The sequence below is a fragment of the Lepisma saccharinum genome, chromosome 26 (assembly GCF_977018435.1).
Source record: "Lepisma saccharinum chromosome 26, izLepSacc3.1, whole genome shotgun sequence".
In the NCBI taxonomy this organism is placed as follows: domain Eukaryota; kingdom Metazoa; phylum Arthropoda; class Insecta; order Zygentoma; family Lepismatidae; genus Lepisma; species Lepisma saccharinum.
The window spans coordinates 2414046-2433009 of record NC_139254.1 but is presented as its reverse complement, the minus strand read 5'-3'; the positions used below and the strand labels follow the sequence as shown (position 1 = coordinate 2433009).

General features: G+C 38.9%; 1 protein-coding gene across 3 annotated transcripts in view; it reads right to left on the bottom strand.

Annotated features, from left to right (window-relative positions):
- The window catches only part of stan (Protocadherin-like wing polarity protein stan), a 501606-nt gene that overhangs the window by 24370 nt on the left and 458272 nt on the right, over nucleotides 1-18964 (bottom strand). For all 3 annotated transcript variants that reach the window (XM_083112512.1, XM_083112510.1, XM_083112511.1), the window contains 8 exons: nucleotides 17523-17804; nucleotides 15837-16128; nucleotides 14574-14715; nucleotides 12747-12965; nucleotides 9531-9751; nucleotides 5876-6022; nucleotides 2984-3251; nucleotides 1247-1362 (listed from right to left, as the gene is read on the bottom strand). In XM_083112512.1, coding sequence (XP_082968638.1) covers nucleotides 1247-1362; nucleotides 2984-3251; nucleotides 5876-6022; nucleotides 9531-9751; nucleotides 12747-12965; nucleotides 14574-14715; nucleotides 15837-16128; nucleotides 17523-17804 — 1687 coding nt within the window. The remainder of the gene's footprint in view (nucleotides 1-1246; nucleotides 1363-2983; nucleotides 3252-5875; nucleotides 6023-9530; nucleotides 9752-12746; nucleotides 12966-14573; nucleotides 14716-15836; nucleotides 16129-17522; nucleotides 17805-18964) is intronic.

The following is an 18964-nucleotide window of genomic DNA, read 5'->3' as shown; positions in this document are numbered from 1 at the left end:
CGGGAGAAGGAATACGAGCTTCCACTTCGGACCACTGCTGCCTCGCTACTGGCACCGGGTGGGATCTGTTCGCCTGGCATATGATTGATACGTCTTAGCTCTGCTGCGCATGCGCAATTTACATGGCTCATTATGTTTACTTTCACGGGAAAAAAATAGGGTAAGGGAAAAAAATAGGGTAACTTACTTTCTGGATGCGCCTCGTATTTGGCGCTCGAGCAAAAAATGCACATTGCAGCACACTATTATACACAGCATTAAGTTTGATCAAACGTCAATAACTTTAAAACACTGAAAAAATAATTAACATGGAAGTTACAAATTGTTACATCCATATCCTTGTCTTTTACAACCAACAAATCTCAATGTTGAGTGTCAAGTTTCCAGAAAGCCCCGCACTACATTGGCTAACTGGCTGAACTCCACCCTGGCCCGAATTATCCTAAATTCGTTGGTTCCCGCACGGTGTCTGGTTAAGTAACAGACACACATATATTTAATGTCTACAATACACATATGCAAAGGACTATACAATAAACACGAAGGGCTGTCAATATACACGAAGGACTGAAATTCGGCTGTAGAATGTGTCTCTACAGCGCACTTGTAACTGCGCGCGTGTGTCACAGTTCCTCTTATGACAACTCTTTGATGACGACTGATTCTTGACTCGTGGCAACGTGCAAGCAAAGAGCCTGGCTCAGTTCTCGGGATGTTCCTGAATGCACTTGTGGGTGTAAGTTCCCGTAATTAAGTCTGCGGGAGGTTCCGCAGTTTCTTACTCCCACACACTTCACACATGAATAACTCACACATTATATAAAATCATTTTTCACTTGATGCATATACACAAAGAGAAAGAATATATATATATATATATATATATATATATATATATATATATATATATATATATATATATATATATATATATATACTTTGTTCACTGAACACGCAATGATTAAATTTTTTAAGAGTTCAACATAAAGGATGGTAGCAAAGCAAGCGCTCTTATAATTGCATCATACAGTTGAAACTCTAGTACACTGGCGAGGTTGTTACAGTATGCACTGCTAAGTCAGTTTTGGACTGAGCACCTGGATTTCTTATGACTTATTATTTTTTTTTGTGTGTGTGTGGATCGGAGGTGCAATCTCTGTTCTTGTTCAAACATATTATCTACCTACCTATTGTGTACAATTTTGACACTTAAAAAACACCTCATGATTTTGTCATGATTACGTACCTGTAAGGGCTGCTGCTAGTTTTGCATGTAGAGCGTGATGTTGTGCTGGAGGTGGAAATTCCAATGTTTCGCCTCGGAGTTTCAAACGTGCTGCTGTGGTAAGCCAGTGCTGACCTCTGAAGTGAAGAAAATGTAATTTAATATTCTGGTTTCTAATTTACAAATGTTAATATAAGTATTTTCAGGGATAGACGAAACTAAGAATAATTCAGAAGCCAGCACCTTTTTCTCAGGAACTACCAATACAGTTAATTTTGCTTCTACTCAACCTCTTGGACTTTTCCTCAACCTAAGTATTCTCGGGAATCGAACAATACAGGGTTATTACAAATGATCTTTCCGATTACAAACTTTAATAACTCACGTTTAATAACACTCAGATACATGAAAGTGGTATCAATGGAAAGGGAAACTCAAAAAGTTTTGTATTACATTTGGTTCACAACATCACATTACATGTGCTCAATGTGAGCTCCCTGTGTCACACAACACACATCGAGCCTATAGTCCAATTTCTGCCATACACGTTGTAACATTGGACGATCCACTAATGCAATGGCCATTGTGATGTGAACACGAAGATCCTGGATGGTAGGTGGTAAAGGTGGCCGATACACTTGTTTGACAAAACTCCAGAGAAAAAAGTCACAGGGTGTAAGGTCGGGGGAACGTGGAGGCCAACGCAAACATTGACTATAGTCAAGGCCAGCATGCCCATTCAGTTCACGTCTGACATCGAAGTGGAAATGGGGTGGTGCCCCATCCTGTTGAAAAATTAAACCTGCGATATCCTGTTCCAGTTGTTGAAGAAGCCATGTCCGTAACATTTGTAGGTACGAAATCCTGGTGATTGTGTTCTCGTCAAAAAAGAAAGGGCCATACACCTTTTCATGGCTGATAGCGCAAAAAACATTCAACTTGGGGGAGTCCCGTCCATATTCCACATAACCTCTAGGATTTTTAGAACCTATCCTGACATTATTTTTGTGCACTTTGCCCGACAGGTGGAACATTTGCGTTAAATCTTCCGCACAGTTGGTTGCGGGACGTCTAATTCTCTGCTAGCTGTGGTGGTGGATTTCTGTGGACTTCGTACCAAACTTTCTCTCACACGCTCCACAGTTGCCTCGCTTACTGGTGGATGGCTGCTTGCAGATGCATCCCCTTCCTTTAAAGTCAGAATACCACTTACAGATACTGGGCCCACTGGGTACATCTTCACCAAAATTCCTTCTAAAATTACGTTCCACAGTGATAACAGACTGGCAGACGTAAAAATCCAGCACACAAAAACCTTCCTGTCTTCGTTGGCAGCCATTTTCTTTCCTACGCGACAGTTGTACCAACCATTGAAACTTTTTGAGTTTCCCTTTCCATTGTTACAACTTTCATGTATCTGAGTGTTATTAAACGTGAGTTATTCAAGTTTGTAATCGGAAAGATCATTTGTAATAACACTGTATATCGATCCCTGGAGGTTATGTACTATAATAAGGATATTAACTTTGTAAATACAGTGTCTACTGTAGCATTGCCTTAATATAAAATGCAGCCATACTATGCTAGGCTAAACTACACAGTCGTGGGAAACTTAAGAGTGGACTTGACACATAACTATATCGGTCGGCAACTTAAACCATGACAGTGAGATGATACAACTTTATTGGTAGTCACTGATACAGTGCACCAAACAACCAGTAATTTAAATACTGCAACAGAATGAAAGATTATACTCACCGAAGCAACAGTGGTTGTACCGGTAGTCCCGAGGTTGTTGTCTAACGGAGTTTTCTTCCCGAGACAACGGAGGATGGAGACGTACAGATTCTGACGCACTCTTTGGTTGATGCAGCAATACCCGACTAGAATAAACACGGCCTGGACGAACACAGCCAGGGAGAGGAGGTAGTAAAGGACCGGTAGCTGCTCGCTCACGGCCAGAACAGCCAGCACCCATGTGATTCCGAGGAGAGGAAGAGATGCCACACCCAGCCACAACAGAGTCCTGGAAACAGAGATAAAATTAGATTACGAGATTGGCCCTTCGGTTTAGCCTCAGTGATCGACCTAAGTAATCTGCTTAGAACTATCACCGAGTCGATATCAATATGAACCAATATCCTTCTCTACTCTCATCAATACTGATACAAAGGCTTGAAAAATCATAAAAACTGAAAGCTGTCCAAAATATTGCACTGCAATTTGTCGGGTGAGCATCAGACGGGCATAACTCCAATTTATCAAGTTTAAAGGTGAGACGAAATAATGTAACGGTTGGGCTGAAAAGTTCGTAGGCTGACTCATAGATGGCGTTACTAGAATTAAATCCATGTGATTTTTACTTAGTACTAACCTTCAAAAGATACGTGTATAAATTTCACAGCTGCCGGATAATTAGTTCGTGAGATATAGCATTGTGAGTGAAGCAGCTTTTGTTATTGTGAAAAAATGGATAAAAAAGAATTTCGTGTGTTAATAAAGCATTGCTTTTTGGCGAAAAAAAATACTGTTGAAGCCAAGGCTTGGCTTGATAAACATTATTCGGACTCTGCACCAGGAAAATCAACCGTTGAGAAGTGGTTTGCTAAATTTAAACGAGGCAAAATGAGCATCAAAGACGATGCACGCAGTGGATGCCCCAAAGAGGCTGATACCGACGAAAACATCAAAAAAGTCCACAAAATAATTTTAAATGATCGTGAAGTGAAGTTGATCGAGATAGCCGAGACTTTAAAAATATCAAAGGAACGTGTTGGACATATTGTGCATGAATATTTGAACATGCGAAAGCTGTGTGCAAAATGGGTGCCGCACGTGCTCACAATCGATCAAAAGCAACAACGTTTTGATGATTCGGAGCAATGTTTAGCAATATTCAACCATAATAAACACGAATTTTTCCGTCGATATATTACAATGGATGAAACATGGCTCCATAACTACACTCCAGAGTCCAATCGACAGTCAGCCGAGTGGACTGCACGTGATGAACCGAATCCAAAGCGTGGAAAGAGGCCTATTTTGAGGCTAAAGAGAAATCGTACTATAAAAATGGCATCGAAAAATTGTATGACCGCTATAATCGTTGTATCACCCTCGAAGGCAACTATATTGAATAATAAAATCGAATTTTGTAAAAAAAATATTTTTTACTATGTTAGCCTACGAACTTTTCAGCCCAACTGTTATTCTTAGGAATACTATTGCCTAGCAAATGTAGGCAAAGTTCCCCGTGCACTTCCCACCATGCCATGAGGCTTATATAGGGGGATGTTGGAGTAGGACCCCACACATTCTAACGACCTCAGCCATTTTGGAGGTGATGTGATCAGCACCATGCTCCTGCTGCTTTTACCCCCATATGCCAATTAATTGAGGTTGGGTGAGTCCCAGAGCCACTTTTGCAGGACAAGGCTGGAAAAATTCCAACCTTAGCTCACCCACCCTGGGAACTGAACCCGGGTCTCCCACGTGACACACCTACCGACTAGACCACTGCAGCTCCCAACTTTTAAAAAGAGTCAGTTAATTTGAGATTAATGACTCCACCTTGCTCCTAAGGAGTAGCAGTGGAGATACATTAATCTGTTACTTGCCCCTTCAGTCTTCAGTGATTAGGTTTCATGCACTAAGAACAAAACACTTACGTGTCAAAGTCGAGTTTCAAACACTGCTTCTCAATACTAATATACAGCATGTAACAAAAGTCTGGGAACACTTTAAAAAAATTATTGTAGCCAAACGAGTAGCATTACAAAGTGACAAAGTACATCATTTCAAAGAGTAAAGTTGTAAGTTTTTCTCATTGCAGGTTTTACGTGTAGTTCCATATATCGTCGCTAGGTGGTGTCATAATCAAGATGGCACTTTCTGGAGCTGAGAAGGCTTTCTGCGTGCTAGAATTTGACAAACCAAAGAGTGCAACGGATGTCCAAAGAAAATTTAGGATGAAGTACGGGAAAGCAGAATCAACCAGGAAGGCAATCTATAATTGGCACGTAAAGTTTGTTGAAATGGGTGTTTGTGTGTCAAGAAGAGAAAAGGTCGGCTAGGTGTGAGTGAAAATGACATTGAGCGAGTGAGAGAAACTTTCACAAGGAGTCCGAGAAAATCTAAACGAAGAGCTTCACGTGAGTTGGAAATGTGAACAATGACTGTGTGGAGTGCTTTGCGTAAAAAATCAAACATGAAACCGTACAGACTAGTTAGTGCAAAAGTTATATCCTAAAGACAAGGACCAGCTCCAGAAAGCGCCATCTTGATTATGACACCACCTAGCGACGATATATGGAACTACACATAACACCTGCAATAAGAAAAAAACTTACAACTTTACTTTTTGAAATTATGTAGTTTGTTACTTTGTAATGCTACTCGTTTGGCTACAATAAATTTTTTAAAGTGTTCCCAGACTTTTGTTACATGCTGTATTAGTACAGCAGTTCTCAAAGGATATGTCATGAAAACCCTGTGGACTAGTGTTACACATTGTGCTATTTAACCCATGACAAACACCTGAATTAAATAGACCAGGTTGGAAGAATTTAAATTGTAAAAAAAAAAAATGAGAACCGCTATATTAGAATATCAACTACTGCAACTGTATCAAATGAGATGCAAAAATCTCACCTTAGGTTGCCAAAGTCCATGACATGATCCTTCAAAGTGAAAGCAGCTCGAATGGAGAAAAGGAGAACTCCAAGGTTGAGCAGGACAACCACGCACACAGGTCCTATCAAGCTCCACACTACGGACTCGTATATGGAAAGCCAGCAACTGGAAAAAGTCAGAAATCATATAGCAAAGCAGTCCAAAATTAAAGTAATACACAGGAACATATAAAGGAAATGGTCTACTTTACTGCAGCCAGAACTTTGTAACAAACATAATCCTTATACTTTTACCTGGAAATACCTCTGTGACACAACATTCTCTTAACACAATCCGGCTCCCCATAAACAACCATGGTCGTATGTGCTTGTATTTACCCACAAATGACAGGTTGTTTAGCTGTGGTGTCACTTTTTCAGGTGTTTTGACATCTTCTCCCCCATGTTGATTGGCGAATGAAAATGGGTGCACCACTTGACTTTGGGGGAGGTCCAATGTGGTACCCGAGAGCATATCAGGGGTGCCAAATTACCAAGGGCTCCAGGAGGCCAAACACTTTCGGATCATTGGAGGACCAAGGGGGGGGGGGGGTCACCAGCAGGAACACTCGAGGAAGTTCCTATTTGCCAGACTGAAAAATTCAACGAAAAGTGCCATTTGCAGCACCCAAGGTGCCATTTTGAAAAAGTCAAACATTTATAATGGCAACAACATTTTTTTGAGGTAAGTTTGGATTCAGAAAATGCCTGGGCTGGCAGTTTAAATGTCCCTCCCAGAGCTGGGTGTGAATGTGTTAATATACCAGATAGGTCTTTAATGAGCAGGCCTGTTTTGGTCTCGCAGGATACTTACAACAAATTCCTGTCTCAAAAAAGAAAAAGTATCAATGAAGGGAAACAAATTACTTCTTCGTAATTGCATATATTCTTTTTACATTAATGAAAACTGATACATGTTTGCAGTCAATCATGATACTTTGAAAACCAGTGCAACAATGACAAAGTTATACTGAAACTGTACATTTAGAATCACTTCTAGGGCATTCAGGAGACATTTATATGCTTACTATTGCCTAGATGCATGTGGTGCCCTTACTCAATTTTCCAATAGGAAATAGCCAATGATGATACAGCACAATTGAAAAGCTAGCGAAAAGGTGTGGCACCTTGTACGACATGGCACATAAACATACTGCATTGTCACCTAACTAACTCTCTCACATTCTTAAACCCGAAGGTTTATGGCTGCAGTAACACAAGCCTTCCACCTGTCCCTATCATGGGCAACATCAATCCAATCTTATCCATCCCTACTGATTTTATTTAGGTGCAACTCAACGTTATCCTTCCATCTTCGTCTTGGCCTTCCTATTGGTCTCTTACCATCAGGTTTCCCAACAAGAATCCTGTAAACTCTGTTAATTATTCTAATAATATCTGGACATGAATACAAATTATGCAGTTCTCACCACTCACTTGTCTCCCCATCCCTTTTAGGTTCAAATATTTTTCTAAGGATTCTATTTTCAAATACCCTCAATTTATGTTCCTCTTTCAATGTAAGGGACCAAGTTTTGCATCTATATAATACTACAGGCAAAATTACTGTTTTGTATATTACGAGGGTCACTATTTATATTTTGAGCCTAACAATGAAAAAACAGGAATTTGGCATTGAAAACTGCTTTATTGTTTTTCGAAGTATTCTCCTTTATGGTTTATACACTTTTGCATTCGTTCGAACCATTTGTCAAAGCAGTTTTTCCAATCTTCTTGAGACACCTCCATAATATGGTTTTTGAACGCATCAACGGCGTCTTCCGCCGACGAAAATCATTATCCACGTAATTTATTCTTGACATTCGGGAACAAGAAGAAGTCATTGGGTGCCAAATCAGGACTGTATGGCAGATGACCCATCAATTCGATTTTTTGACTGTTCATAAAGTCGGTTGTTAGACGAGATGTGTGACAGCTGGCATTGTCTTGATGAAGAATGATCCGACGGCGTTTGTTTGTTTTCCGTATCTGACCGAAGACCTCTGGCAAACAAATTGTTGTGTACCATTCAGAGTTGACCGTTCTACGTTCCTCTAAAGGCACAGTTGCCACATGACCAGTTTTCCCGAAAAAACAGGCGACCATTTGTTTCGATGTGCTTCGAGGGCGAACAACTTTTGTTGGATTGGGTTCATCTTGAAATACCCATACAGTCGACTGCTGTTTACGTTCCGGCTCATATGCATATATCCATGATTCGTTACCTGTTACAATCTTATATACGTCTTTTGAAGCACCATGATTGTATTTATTGAGCATTTGTTTGCACCAATTGACGCGAGCGTCTTTTTGAGTTTTTGTGAAATTGTGTGGGATCCAACGAGAACATACCTTTCTCACAGCTAAATGATCATGTAATATTTTATATATGCTGATGGAACTAATGCCTATGGTTGCCTCAATCTCACAGTATGTCACATGACAATCTTGCAGTATTAGGTTTTGCACAGCATCAATGTTTTCTTGAACAACAACTGATTTTGGACGACCTTTACGAATCTCGTCAGTGAGCGAATGGCGGCCACGATTAAATTCGTTATACTAGCGTTTCACAGTGGCAAAGGATGGGGCTTCATCGCCAAATGTGGAAGTAAGTTGATCGATGCACTCTTGTCTTCATAATCCATGTCGAAAATCGTAAAAAATCATCGCACGAAAATGTTCACGAGTTTATTCCATTTTATTGTTGTCGCGCAATCTCCAAGGTAACATAAACAACACAAATGAAGTTATTGACAAAACATTTGAAGTACGTTATGGTCAGTAATGCCAGACGATTCCGTGCAAACGTCAAATCGCGCCTAACTTCAATCAGTGTTGCCAAGGCTCAAAATATAAATAGTGACCCTCGTATAACTTTTAGCTTTTTAGATACTTTATGAAAAGATAAAAGTTTATGAAGGGAAAACTACTTGAATTTGGAAACTGATTCAAATGAGTTGTAATCAATAATTAAATTCAGATTGTTACCTAACACTTTATTTTGGCCTGTAAGCATATATTTAGTTTTCTCTTTGCTAACTTCCAAACCTATCTCTTTAGCAGCTTTTAAAAATATTTTAGCATTATTCTTAATTGTATTTATATCATCTACTAGTAATTCTACATCATCAGCATATGATAAAAACTGAGTCAGACCGTTTAATTCTAACCCTTCATTAGTTTCTTTTACCATCGTAACAGCATATTCTAAGGCAAAATTAAAGAGCAAAGGAGATAATGCATCTCCCTGTTATAACCCATCATATAAATACCAACACAACTTTCAATTCTTTAATTTTTGCATACTTTGATCCAGTGGCGTGTCCAGGATTTTCGAAAGGAGGGGGTTACACATACTTTTTTTAAGTAGTCAGCCCTCATTTTGCCATCTTTTCCTCCCTTTGACAGCCCTTTTTTTTTTTTTAGGAATGTAGGAATGTAGGACCAAAGGGGGGTTATAACCCCCATTAACCCCCCTTGGGCACGCCACTGCTTTGATCATAATAACAAGCTTCTTAGGTATTCCAAACTCGACTAATATAAATTTATTGCATTACCACCTTCTAACCACAAATTTCAACTCTTTTTCTTTGCAGAATTCCAAGTAGATCACATATAATTCATGAACTTACAAGTAAAAGTTTCCATACTGATCTGCTCGCACTCCAACTGACAGACCAACAACTACAGCTGGAAGTCCGTAGCCGACGGTGTAGTAGAACCTCATTTGGCCGTGGTTTATGTCACGCATCTCAGTGAGCATGCGGTACAGATGGATAGAGTCTACCAGGACCCAACTGAAACCACTCAGCCAGAAATAATGCAGCATAATGGCCACCAACTTGCACGGAAACTAGAAAAAGAAAGTAAAACAATTATTACACTATTTCTGGGCTCAAAACTCTTTATTTTCAATACAAAAATTTCATCTGCGTGGTTTCACAATTTAGACTTGGTGGGAAGTTCTTTCTCCAGTCAATTTGTGTTCAACGTGGCTTCTTCCTTTTTGAACTTATACGTGGCAGATGTTTAGGGCTGAATCCATACCAGTTTGAACCGATGCCGATATTCTCACCGATTCCCACCGATACTTGTAATAATTGAAAGTTGAAAAATATTGATTAATATTAGTGGGTGAGTAATTCCTCTCTAATTATATGAATCAATTTACCAAGAATTTTGCTTTAAAATATTCAAGAATTACATCGGAATATTAAGTTACATGTCATTCATAATTGAGAAAAGAGAGACGCGGCAGTATATAAATACGGAGAAACTAGTACTCACTTTATCCGCGAAACTGTTTTTACTTCTTCATTCTATTAATTTTAGTGGCTGCTGCCACCATCCTCGTTGGAACTTGCTGTACTGTTGCTTGGCGTGCATCTTTTGTTTGTAGTTCTCCGGCTGCCGCTAGGTGGACTGTTGTAAACTGTGCATCTGGGTTTGTGCAGTCTGCTATTTCTGGGCGACACCTTTTGTAGGAGGGGAATCCAAGTGTGGTGTGCTTGTCCGCTATCAATGTTTAGCTCATGCAGGAAGTGCATTATGGCATGCGTTTCCTTGATTTTGGTGTCTACGAGCATGTGGGCAGTGTGTTTGACTTGAACCTTTTGAATTTGATGGCTATTGTATTTGATATGTTTGGCAAGACCAGTAGTGGGTTGGTCTTTTTTCGCATCTGTTAGGTGCTGTTGGATTCTTTCATTGACAGATCTGATGGACCTGCCGATGTAATGTGCCTTGCATTCGCACTCTGCATCGTATACACCTGAGCTATTAAGGGGGGAGAGGAAGTACCGTTTGTGTTTGTTCAGTTATCGCCCGGAAATAGCAGACGACATGGACCCAGACGCACAGTTAACAACAGCGCACCTAGCGACACCCGGAGAACTACAAACAAAAGAAGCACGCCAAGCAACAGTACAGCAAGTTCCAACAAGGATTGGCAGCGGCCACTGAAATTAATAGAACGAAGAAGAAAAAACAGTTTTGCAGATAAAGTGAGTACTAGTTTCTCTGTATTTACATGTCATGTTATCACATAATTTAGTTATTTCACACAAAACTGGTGGAAAATAAAAAGAAACTTCGAATTTTGTATTATTTCCAAGATAAAGAGACTCCTTGAAATTGTTGCGAGGCATTTTTGCAGAGCTCATGAAAGACCAAATTACCAGAAAAGTATCAGCCAGTATCGGTAAATAAATTCCAACCAACACTTTCCAATACTAATACATTAACATTGGTATCAGCTCAGCCCTACAGATATTATTTGCTTACTCGTTTCAGTTTTTAACTTGTGTGTGGTGTATCTATTTTTTTTATTTTTAATAAATGTGATTGAAGATAATAGTTCATTTCTATGGCAGTGACAATGATTCTGGTTTTGTGCATTTTGGGACTTTCTCCATGAAGTTTTGGCAGATAAATTATCATAATTTCAAGTGTAAAATTGTTATGGCATACAGTCGTTGAAATACTTTATCTATGGGGGAAATATTTTTTTCATGACTGTCAATTATGTGTCATATCTGCTCCATTTACTTCGTAACTTCTTTGGGACATTTAAGAGCATATCAGAACCAATCCAGAAACAATCACAATACAGTTCGTATGTTAGATGACAGTCACAAAACATAGGACAAGGGAGTGAGGTTTCTTTGGTTGCTAGCATAAGCTACTTTTAACATAATGTTTTTTTTCTGCAGCTTTAGAAACAAATGCTAAAGACCTACAAAAAAGATTTATGTAATGTTTTATTCAACTGTTTTTAGTGATTTCACAAAAAAATCATTGTTTGTGAAGAATATATAGGGTGGACCAAAAGTCGCAAATACATAGGAAAATAAAATCTTGTTTTTAAGTTTCCATATTTATTTATTTATTAATGTGTTGTTTTCTAATGCATGTTCATCAGAGTGGGAGAAACGTATTGCAAACTAATGGTAACCACGTAGAGCATATTATATGAACACATTGTTTCGTATCACAACATATTTATTTTTCCTTTGTATTTCGACTTTTGGTTCACCCTGTGTACACAGGTAACTACTGCAATTCAAGGAATAATATCTGGTTTGTGTATGGAACCAACTCAACACATTGTAAGTCAATGGTATTTTGAGCCTTGATCCATTACTCCTTTGTTTTATTGCACGTGGGTTGGGCAAAAGAGACCTCTGTGAAACTTTTACAGCCCTTTGATGTAGTCATCAGCATTGTGTACAACCCATTGCCAGCGATGTGGAAGTCGTAGTATTTTTGTAGCAGTGCCTGGTTTGAATGGAGAATCTCTGGAATCTCTGGAACAGTTCACAAACTTAAACTTAGTGATCAAATCAAAGCTACTAGGGCTGGTAGAGCATCTACCAGCCCCATCGAGCTAACAAATCACCCACAGGTTGAGCTACATGCTCCCGAGCATTGTCATGCAAAATGACGGGAAGATTCAGCAGAAAGTGTTCCCTCTTCTGTCACAATGCAGCTTGCAGGTTATGTCCCAAAAATGAACAGTAATACTGTGCACAGACCTTGAGGTATTGTATGCATTAACATAACATAATCACAGTCGTACACGGCAATCACCATAACTTTCACATTAGTTGGGTTCTGACTACACAACTTTAGACCGCCAGTTCCAAAGATAATCTATTCTATTCGTCACTGCGCATGCATCTAATGTTGGAAGGGAGGTAGTTTAAGCATCTAACTAACATGGCATCATGACATAAATACAGCAGTGTTGCCACTATTAAATCTTCAACCCACACATATTTGCATATTCCATTTCTTACTCGTTCTGCAAGAGATTATTAAAGTAAATTTCTAATCTTTTCATTACTTACCTCTTGTTGAAGCAGCAGTTTTCGCATCTTTAGAGCGAGGAAAAACACAAATTCTGAAACGAATATGCAGAGCACCATATTCTTGTGTATGGAATTGGAGTTGGTTTCAACACCTCTTATGAGGCTGAGTATAAGCAGAGCAACAAACAGCATAGGCAGGGACAAGCAGAAGGCCAGATAGGTAATTGCGTTCTCAGCTGCTGTTGGTTCAGGAACATACTGAAAATATGAAAGACAAAGTTTACAAAATGGTTCTCATTATAATTAGATTATTATGCAAATATCATGGATCTATGCATAGAAATTCCCACAATTTTAACTGTAGAGGTAAATGTTGAACTAAAATGAACATAAATTATGTTTTTGTGTAAAATTTGGCTTGTTAGCAGCAATACTCTTCAAAATAAGGGCAACCCTCTCCTCAAGGGCCTTATAATTTTCTTATATGTGGACAACTGTTACAGGAGCATCATTTCCAAAGTTCTGTGCACTCTGAAAAAAAAAAAAAAATTATTGTCTGCTCCTGTTCAGTGGCACATTTTTTAAGGTTGGACAGTTGATGTGCCACTTTTTCTAAATAGGCGTGTACATATACTTCAACTGCCCAACTGGGGTGTAAGGGGTGCTCCTTCCACGTAGTGCACCCAATAGTTAACCTCACTTCCACATAGTACACCCTGGCCAGTATAATTTTGTTTGTGTTGTCCTGTGTTTTGTCCTTATTTGTGCTGAATGCTCCTTTACAGCCTCAGCTTTTAACGAAAGTCAGAAGATTTTAATATTTTATGATTTTAGTTATGCAACGTTAGAGTTGTTCTGTGTAACGATAAGGGGCTGGACCCCGTATAATGTGATAAGTGCTAAATAGCCTTAGTGCTGACGCACCCACAATTTTAAATTCAAATTCAAAATTCAACTGCCCAACTTTATAAAATGTGTCACTTTCTGTGATCAGGAGTGTATGTAGTACATTTAGAGGTTATGAGAGTAATCTTTTTTTATGTACTGATATATAATTTGCACAGCATTATTCTCTCAGAATTTGAAACTTAGTTTGAATTTTTTTTTTTAAATTCATTAACAGTTGTATTGAGGTGATGAATTGAAGTGCATCACAGACTTCACTTGATAACCTTGTGCCTCCCTGATGAGATAGTGGTAATGTTGTCACCTTGTCAGGGGGTTCCAGGTTCAACAGTGGTGGAGACACATAGTGGTTCGGATCGCACTTCAATTAGTTTATCTGTGCATAAAGTGGACTTAAACACTGAAACTGTATGAACTTAAATGTGGTTTTGGAATACATTATAATCAGCAAATGGTTGATTAGTGAAACAAAGGAAGCAGTATGCAATATTGGTCATTCACAACCTTTATGATTTCAGTTATAGTTCATTGCATAGGAGCACCGGTGGTGGCAGCGATGACGACAACGACGAGGAGGGGGAGCTCCATCTGAAGTTCTTTATGGTACTCCCCATTTTGCAGTATACAGAGCCCTTGCTCCATTTTTCACCCATGTGTGCATGTATGTGTTACATGATGCACACACAAGAAATAAGAACTGTGGGTAACTCCAGTGGCCCCCTTTCTCCTCACACCTCAAAAGAAACATTATTTATGTATAAATCAAAGTTCACGGAAGTGAAGATCACAAAAGGCAAAAATATAATTTTACCTCTCACTTTTTGTCTTCAATATTCCCTCCCAATTCTTTTGTCCAGAAAAGTAATAACTTTATATCACATTCATGTCAGTAAAAACAATAAACGAGAAAGGGAAAAGGTTAAAATTAATCAAATAAATTAAGAATTATAATTCACAAACCTTCATATCAACCACATCTACTAACACAGCAAAAGTAGACAAGTGGTTACAGGTGCAGTTTATGAGAACAGGTACAGTGTTTGATTCCTCCCAGTTCTCGGGCACACTGGTTTGACATCCGATGCGTGACCACTCTCCCACTCTGCAAACAGCAAATAGATAATACAACTAACTGATGCTAATCTTAAAAATAGTTAAAACAATTATATCAGAACCCCACACTTACATCTTTGCAAATGGTCCATGTAGTAATATCAATAAGAACTTTATTTTTTTTAGTGGCCAATTTTCTCAACATTTCGATAAACAGGGTGATTGTAAAGTCACGGTGAATTTTAGAAGTGGTGAAATACATTTCTTTTGCAAGTGATGTGAAAGAATGTAATGGTACAAAAAAGGCCAGTCATTGTTCGTCATCTTTGTGGAATGGCGTATGAACAGGTGCATGCAGACTTCACTTGGAAATTCAGCAAACTAGGCCCCGCCACGGTTGAGGGTCCCTCCTCATCCAACCTGACTCCCTTGGACTCTTGCTGGCTGGGAGTTTCCCAAGTCAAAGGTGTACAAGGTGAATATCAGCATCACACAATCGGAACAATGGAAAACACAGTTGCTGAGATTATATGTTGGAGAGGCTGTTTTGGGCCATGGTGGATGGACTCTATACAAACAGGCATGGACAACAATAATTTCTACTCGTACTGTTACCAATGTTCCACATCAGCTGAAAAAGAAATGTATCACATCATGTTATTACTAAAATGTATACAGTGACTTTAAATCACCCTGTGTCATACACACATCCTCCTCAAGAACTAAGAATACAATGAAATGTAATGCCAGTTACAAAAGATAAAAGGCAACAAGGATGTAATGTTTTTGAAAGATGGCAGTATACAATAATTTTGTATTGTTCTATTTTAATTTATCTGAATTTTAGCACTATCACACAAACCTATATATGAGAAAAATTGATATTATTACTATGTATTTACATACTACTTTTTCCAGCTTGGTAGCCAAGCACATTAAATTGTTGACTTTCAATTTCGTCACCAACATCCCCAGATTTGGGGCTTTGGGTGTACTTAGTGAGTGTTCTTACTCAATTTAAACTAATCATAACTCATTCACATTGTCGCAATTAGCCAGAAGTGGCAGAAAAGCAATGTAAAATAACAAAAATTCAAACACATACATATTACTATTATCTAACTATAAAAAAACATAACAGAAAGCATTGATTTTGGTGAAGATACGCACCCTCGAGCGGTTGTCCAGTGCACGCACTGTGGGTTCGTCCGTGGGGAGAGAGGTTTCATCTGAAGCCAGAAACGAAAGCGGACTGGTGTTGAGAGTTGTCCTCGAAGCTGTTTCCCGCCAGGTGTCAGCACCGCCACCGTCATGACGGTAGAACCCACTTGCAGATCCACCCCCCAGCGTTTATTCACCGTATCGTCGTACCGCATCGGCAGAAGTTCCCCCATGGTTCTGTATTGAGCATAGCTGAATATGGCACGTCGTTTTGTGAAGGACTGCTTTGTTGAAAGCTCTCCTGTTTAATAAACATGTTACTTTAAATTAGGCACAAAACAAGAATCATGAAGAATCATTAACTTCCTATTTCTTATGCCTTGATGCTAGTGATGCATAAAGTACGGGTGATCACACTATTGTTGGCTACTTAAGTGACAGGTTCTGTTCATATTACATGTTACATTAGCAAAAATACTGTCTCACAATTAGGGTACAGCCAATTTAGATGTATTGGTCTAGGCCAGTAGTCTTTGCCCCTATTTTTTTTCAGCAGAAATATTAGTGTCATTGAGAAGCCGAGATATAAATATTCAATGCAATAGGTTTTTCTTGGAACGATCCAGCGTTAACTCTCGGCTGCTCTGTGGCACGGCGCTGCTGTCAGTTTTCAAAGATGGCTGTAGTACTCAACACGTCCATGTCGTATGAGCAGCGAATGTTATTAGTTTTCCATGGAACAAGGTAGGAACACCCATCAAGATTCATAGGGAAATGCACCGTATAGGCCAGACCTCGCCCCCAGTGATTTCCACATGTTTGGTCCACTTAAAAAGATCCTGGCAGAACAGAGGTTCATTTACAATGATGAAGCAAAGACTGCTGTCCAGCGGTGGTTCCACGACCAACTGGCCGAATTCTACAACAGCGCCATCTCCAAACTAGTGTTGGGATGGGACAAATGCCCAAACCGCTGTGGTGACTATGTGGAAAAATAGTGCAAGGTACATAGAACAATTCCTATACTTTGATTTCCCTGCATGTTTATAATTTCGGTTGAAAAAAAAAATGGGTCAAAAACTTTTCGATTTGCCCTCGTATATAAGGTCTTAAACTGTGCATTCTAATCAAATGAATGAGGTTGATTCAACATTTTTCAAAATAAATGAAGGAAAATAAAATTAGAAACACTTTTACGTAAAACTACTGCAATGAAAAAAATTGTTAGATGAAGGTTGTTTTTTACTGTTTGATAGGTACTTGCTTCAGTCTCTAATCCTAGCAAGCAAAAAACCATATATTTTCCCAGACTTTTCCAGCTTTTTTTTTTTACTAAATTTCCTACACTTTTCACCTTGGTCACAATACACACACAAAAGTGTAAATCAGCTTTCAGACTGAAGCGGCAAGCAACACAGGCCTTCAGTCTGTAAAAATCATTCATTGTGCATTCAGAACCTCTTCACTATCAGTGATCTGAATTTGGTTGTAAGCGAGTCAAATCATGTTTAACATACACTGTAGATGCACAAAATACCAGAAACTTTGATTTTACCTGATGGATATATGCTATTTCCTCACACACACACACACACACAGAGAGAGAGAGAGAGAGAGAGAGAGAGAGAGAGAGAGAGAGAGAGAGAGAGAGAGAGAGAGAGAGAGAGAGAGAGATGCATGAATGGATGAGCTTACCTTTCTCAAGGGGTTGAATTCCCAGAAGTTTCAGAGGCACCAAGACTTTTGTGTTGGGATCAAATTTGTTCCTGTCCAGCAGGTAGTTGTTATATTTGGGAAATACTATTGTGGGTCCTGAGTTCCCGCTTCTTTCCTCCCCATTGGAAGCAGAGATTTCAAAAGCTGGTTCCAGAAAGTTTGATGTGTCTGGCAGAACGACTCGCTCGCCAAGTGAAGATGAGTCCTTTTCCGTTTCATACCCGAACAAACTCTCCGACGACAGCACATCCAGACCCATAACTGTCATGAAAGGATTTAGAATGATGCTCTACTTTATAGTTTTCTATACTAGACAAAAATATTTTTGAATTAATGAAACTGTGATACTATCCTTCCTCCCTCACTTTGAGCACTGTGTCATCCAACAAGGAAAATGGGGAGGGGACTAGTGTTGATGACTTTTCAAGTAACTACTTTTGTGTACACCTAACAAGAACATTTCTGTGTGTGCTGGCTATCTTCATAAATATATCTACCGACATTGATGTGTTGATTGTAAACAAAATATTTATTTAGTGAGTAGTGAGTAATACATTGTAACACAAGCTATAAAATATGATTTAATAAATGACTTTAAAATGGGTACTTTATCTTTCTGAAAAAGTGGTACAAATAGTTCTTGGATGGCAACACTGGCATAAAAATATTTAATAAGAAATACACACATGGCCTGGAGACATGTTAACATTTAAAACAAAGATGGCATCATATCTGCAGAGTAGCCAGACTGTCTCTCAACCCAAAACTCTGACTTCACTGTTTACATCCACATCAACGGCCACAATACAAACTCCAATGACTGTTTCACAGTTGTCTTTCTTATCCCCCTTAACCAACACCTCTTCTCATAAATGCTGGGAAAGGTCATACATCACTTATCAATGCTACCATAGCTCCTCGATTCAACCTAGCCACTTAGTAGCCAACCCATAAGTCTCCAATCCCAATCATAATTTCTGACATTATTGAACCCACACACCATCTGAAAAAGAGTCAAATTTTGGTGACAGAACTTTTTGTCGAACACCTGTGTCTATCACCTTCCATCATATGGCTACTCAGCTGCATGATGCCATCTTTGTTTCTAAAGTAAGTATGTGGCCAGGGCACGAAATACAGACATTTCCATTCTGTGTGGTATGTTTATTCTTTCCTTTTGTTTTTATTTTTCTACACTTCTGACTCCTTTTTCTTCTCATTTCATGTATATTTGCATCTGTGTATAATACAGGGTGGGGCAGAGCAACTTGCTTATTTAGAAATTCAATTACAAAAAAAGTAATGCAGCTATATATTTAATTCTCTGAACAGCATCAAGTACAACAATTAAATTTTATGTTTACACAGTTTTTAAGATGATATCAGGCAGATGGCATCCATTATTCTCAATACACTGCGTT